This window comes from Lycium barbarum, chromosome 5 (genome assembly GCF_019175385.1).
Source record: "Lycium barbarum isolate Lr01 chromosome 5, ASM1917538v2, whole genome shotgun sequence".
NCBI lineage: Eukaryota > Viridiplantae > Streptophyta > Magnoliopsida > Solanales > Solanaceae > Lycium > Lycium barbarum.
Genome location: NC_083341.1, coordinates 119371258 through 119376350, shown reverse-complemented (window position 1 = coordinate 119376350; position 5093 = coordinate 119371258). Strand labels below are relative to the sequence as shown.

General features: G+C 37.0%; 1 protein-coding gene across 1 annotated transcript; it reads right to left on the bottom strand.

The window, feature by feature from the left end:
- Positions 1–407: 407 nt before the first annotated feature.
- Positions 408–4568, bottom strand: LOC132641265 (receptor protein kinase-like protein ZAR1). Its single transcript, XM_060358188.1, has 2 exons — positions 2934–4568; positions 408–1299 (listed from the first exon to the last, which is right to left on the bottom strand). Exons 1-2 carry the CDS (start codon positions 4450–4452, stop codon positions 659–661), a joined length of 2160 nt encoding a protein of 719 aa, XP_060214171.1. The 5' UTR covers positions 4453–4568; the 3' UTR covers positions 408–658.
- Positions 4569–5093: the final 525 nt, after the last annotated feature.

Here is a 5093-nt window from a genome sequence, read left to right as displayed (position 1 = left end):
AGGAGTTGAATACTCTTAATGATGTGAGGCTTTTTTGGGGAAAACCGTACGGGCTTGGCCCAAAACGGACAATATCACATCATGTTGAGAGTATCTTTGGACCGTTTAGCCCAACAATTGTCTCTTGTGTCCCACGGCGCTCATCTGCGCAGAGGCGAATCTAGCATTTTAGAATATGGTGCATTGCCAAAGAAAGGAGAAAAAAAAATACATTAAGTGGGAAATTGATCCTTAGACCTCTTGGTAAATAACTATGGGTTCATGTGCCCCAAAATTAACAAATAAATTCACCCCTGCACCTGCCTATCTTTAACCAAAATGGAAGTTCCTGCCTATTTTTACATGCATTCCCTTTAACTTTTTAACCAGTCTGTTGAACTCCTCTTCAGCTTTATACAGGTTCTTCCAGTACTAACAAAGAAATAATTTTATTGACCATGAAAAGTTGTTTTAACTTCACAACAACAGGAATAGATTAAAGAGATAAGCAACTAATTAACTGCTCAAAAATGACAGGAATTCTGTTGTAGCACACTGGTATTCTGTACCTTCTGTAGTGAAGTTTAAAGATTTGATAAACACCTAAAGAAAAAAGAAAAAATGATAGGAGCAACTGCAAAAAAAAGAAGTCCATGGAACTTAGAGTGTAGCCAAAATTTTAAGCTCCAACTTTCTCGATGTTTTCTAAGGCAGTTTTCATCCTTGGTCGAATATCTGGATCTGCCTCGGTGCATGCAAGAGCGACATGAAATAGAGCAAGTACTTCCTTCTTAGCATGGACTTCTTGAAGCAACATTGGTTCAACCATATCGGATAGTGGATTTTGCTCCTCGAATCCCTTTCTTACCCATCTTACAAGATCTGGAACCTCTGTTGAAGTGGAAGTTGTGGGAATTGAGAGGTCAGGAGACTTTCCAGTGAGCAGTTCAAGCAAGACGACCCCGAATGAATAGACATCCCATTTTTGTGTAGGTCTGTTACCAGGGATTCGAGCTTCTGGTGCTCGATAGTTGTTGGGTCGTTCTGGTTGAGCAGGCTTCAAGTAAGGAAGAGCTCCACCCATAAAGCCACCAGAAGTGGAAGGGTTGTTTCCCGTTATGTTGATCAACCTATTAAGGCCAAAATCAGATATATATGGCTGAAGTTCATTATCAAGGAGAATGTTGGCAGGTTTGATGTCTCCATGGACAAATTTCCTTGGGCTACACTCATGGAGATAAGCTAAACCTCGCGCTGCTCCCTTGGCAATTTTCAGTCTCGTTGACCATGTTAAGTTTGGTGATGGTTGCCCATTTCTCCCTGTATAAAAGCAAACCAGATTCTTATCACAACAGCATGACGAAGAACATACAAGTTAATAACTTTACAGCTTAATATTAACTTTACACTTGAGGCAAATCGTTGTTCATATTAATTTAGTTAATCCCAATCAGTTAGAGCATGAAACAACTGTCACTACATCAATACATTCAAATCAAGCACATGGTAAGACAATTCGGAAGAAGAGACGCAGAAAGCACTCCTCAACTTCTTCAGAATGCAAAAGGTAAGTTACTGTACAATTAAATTCCGGCTACATAATTTTAAAAACCAGTAAACTACAAAATCAGGAACATCAGGTACCAGATAACCAAAGATAGTCAAGCATATGTCTTTACCAAGCTAGAACCACATATGTTGTCAGAAAGCAAGCACTTATTCTTTGACAGCGATTGTGTTATAGATTCGTAGTGGCATGTATATGGAGCAGTGAAGTAGATATTCATAAATGCATCGTTTTGCGTCATGGGCAAAAATCTATTTTTTTATAAAAAAATAACATTAATGCAGCTATACCAACAGCATTAGTGCAATATTCACCTGCAGAACACTAACTTTAGAAAATTCAAAGTCCAGAATCCATCTCATGGAAGAAGTCCCATTTCATACTAGATGGTAGTTACTGCAGGTTCCAGTTTGCTTTAAAAAAAGAAAACATCTACACAGTCAAAAAGCACCAGGAGGAGGGATATGAAGTAATTAGATTTCTAAAAGACATAATAAACAATGTAATATCCAGATTCTGTTAGATAGACAGAACACTTAACTCCACAACTAAAGGAATTGACCTAGTACATGACATAATTCAATTGTTCGCCCCTTGTATTTGTTGGTTTACTTCTAATTGGTGATAGATCATTTTTCACAAGGTTTATAGGGAAATCAACCATATATCACGTGGACAAAAAACAGATCGAATCCTTCAAAACATAGAAAATCCCCAAATGCCCTCTACCAGCTGCCGTATGATGGCAATATTTGATTATTGTATCTGCAGTAAATCGTGCAAGTCTGCACATTGACTTTAGCTGGATCATTATATGTTCCTAATATACTATGATGTGCTTTATTTATCCATTGAAATGGATGGAAAATGTTTAGGTTCTTGATTTACCCTTTATGCAGATATCATTATAAAAGACTTATTATCAGCTCATATAATTAGGCTTAAATCCTAAGCATAGTATCAAGTCACAAACACTAATCATCTTCCACTCAAAGATTGCAAGCATGTGGGACACTTTCAAGATAAAATTATCATTAGATGGCATGTGAATAATTACTATTCACAATCATTAAGTTAGACACAATGGCTAATAGTCATTATTTCATCACCAGCCATATATTAAACAGTTATACTAGTGAATTGATACTTGAACATCCCAAACGCCAAATTAACCTGCTACCAAAAGTCTTGTACTGTATTTCCACTCCTCAAAAGAGTGATCAAACTAGGAAAATAATAAAAACACGCATCAGTTTATCATGCTACTAATGGTAAGAAGATAGTATTCCCCAATGTCTAAAACATGAATGCGTTAATGATTCTTTCAAGAGATAATATCAATTAGACAAACAAAACTGAAGATGTTTAACTATAACGAAAAGCTCACCGTGAAGAGCAGAAGCCAAGTTGCCATTTGAAATGAAATCACTAATGAGAAGTTTCTCATCAGGAGCCCAATAATAAGCTCTTAATTTGACAACATTAGGATGCTTAACCCTTCCTATCGCCTGAATCTCAGCTACAAACTCCTTATATCTCTGTTCCCCACCTTCCCCTAACCTCCTCACAGCCACCGGGATACCATTCCCGAGCACAACCTTGTACACTATCCCCAATCCACTCTTTCCCAACACATAAGCAGAAGCCCTCAACAGCTCATCAAGCTCAAAGCTAAAACCTTTATCAATAGCCACAAGATCGCCTTCCCCACCACTAGCACCACCACTAGCCCCACCACCACCTCCCTTCTCGGACTCAACTTCCGAATCATTACTTGGAAATCCATTAATACATGGGAAATCACAAAACGTTTGCTTCTCATGACTCCCGCCAAATTTCCTCTTTCCAGTACAGCTACAACCACTACCGGAGTCTTTCTTTTTCCAATACAAGTAAATTACTACTAGTCCTATAAATGCCACTCCAAATGCATCAGCCAAACAGATCAATATAATAAATCCAGGTCTTAACCCTTTACGCGAATCCCTTCCTTCATTACCAGACGAACCCTGAACTTGTGTCGAATTGTTTGAACCGTTTTTACAATTCTTCTGTAAAGGAAATCCACATAACATAGGATTATTCAAAAATGCTGTTGGACCTTGATTTGCAAATGAACCAGTTTGAGGAATCTCACCAGATAAATTATTATTCCTAAGATCAAAACTAACAGTTAAAGACAAATCACCTAAAGATTTCGGGATTTTCCCACTAAAATGATTAAAAGAAAGATTCAAAGTCCCACTAAGTGACTTCAATTCACCAACGTCTTCAGGAATCGACCCATTAAAGAAATTCTCCGAAAGATCAAGTGTTTCCAAATTCGCCATTTCCGGGAACACCCCCACCGGAATCTCACCGGAAAAATTATTCCTGGCAAGAATCAACTTCTGTAACTGCCTGCACTTACGAAGTTCCTTCGAGAAAGTTCCAGTAATTGAATTACCCGAAATATCCAAATTTTGAAGACGAGGAAGATGACAAACAGTAGGTGGAAGCTGACCTGATATATTATTATCATACAAGAAAATACTATGAAGTGACGTTGCATTAAAAAGATTATCAGGGATAGAACCATAAATGTTATTCCCATGAAGATTCAGTCGCCTGAGATAAACTAACGTCCCTAACTCAGACGGTAAGTATCCACGTAGATTCTTACCGGAGAGTGTAACACCAACGACACGTGGCGGGTCTGAAGAGTTACTAGAAATGTTAGCACATGAAATGCCTGTCCAACTACAAGGTGTGTCATCGTTTTCATTCCAGGAGGAAAAAATGGTGCCGTCATCCATAGCGGACTTTAGTGACAATAGTGATAGTCCATCGGACGTTAGACAAACACAAAGCTGATGAAAATTCAGCAAAACAACAACAAGAACAAAATAAGCGGATATTGTCGACATGACTTTTTGGGATCAGTACAATTTAGTTCAAAGTAAGCTGATTTTTTTTTTTTTTTTTTTTTAAAATTTCAAATGAAAAAAATAAGAAAAAAAAAATATTGTGAACTTTTTGTAGGAAGAAGAAGAAGAAGAAAGGGGAGGTTGGAGGCATTAAGTAGGAGAAAGAGACATTGCGGGAAGGAGTTTTGATTGCAGTGTGGGGTCCACTTGGCGCCCTTCCTAACTGAAGAAGTAGAATTAAAGCAATGTGTCGTATATTTTGGATTTTATATTATAACGGGTTAGTGAGAGTTAGTAGGAAGAGAAAATTCACCTACATATTGTGGTATCTGTTATGAAATATTTGACATGGTGTTATACTGATTTAAATTGTATTTGGTATTACTTTTCAAATCTGTTTGTTCTTTCAATTGTCAACTCAAATGACTAATTTGTTGATTATTTTGATGTAACTAGTCCAAATTGGGACTTGTAGGTTATAAATGATCAACTATATTATATATCTCATCTTCTTTAAAACTCAAATTGTACACAGACGAGTGAGGGAAATATATAACAATTTTACTAGAATTCAAAAATTGTCACTATTAAGATATTCTCTTAATTCTATTAGTATGAATTTCTTACTTTATTATTTGTGA

Excerpts from the sequence above, each read along its gene's own strand:
- LOC132641265 (XM_060358188.1), bottom strand. The coding sequence starts at position 4,452 with ATGTCGACAATATCCGCTTATTTTGTTCTTGTTGTTGTTTTGCTGAAT. Across the intron at positions 1,300-2,933 it reads CTTGGCTTCTGCTCTTCACG|GGAGAAATGGGCAACCATCA; the intron begins GTGAGCTTTTCG and ends GCTTTTATACAG.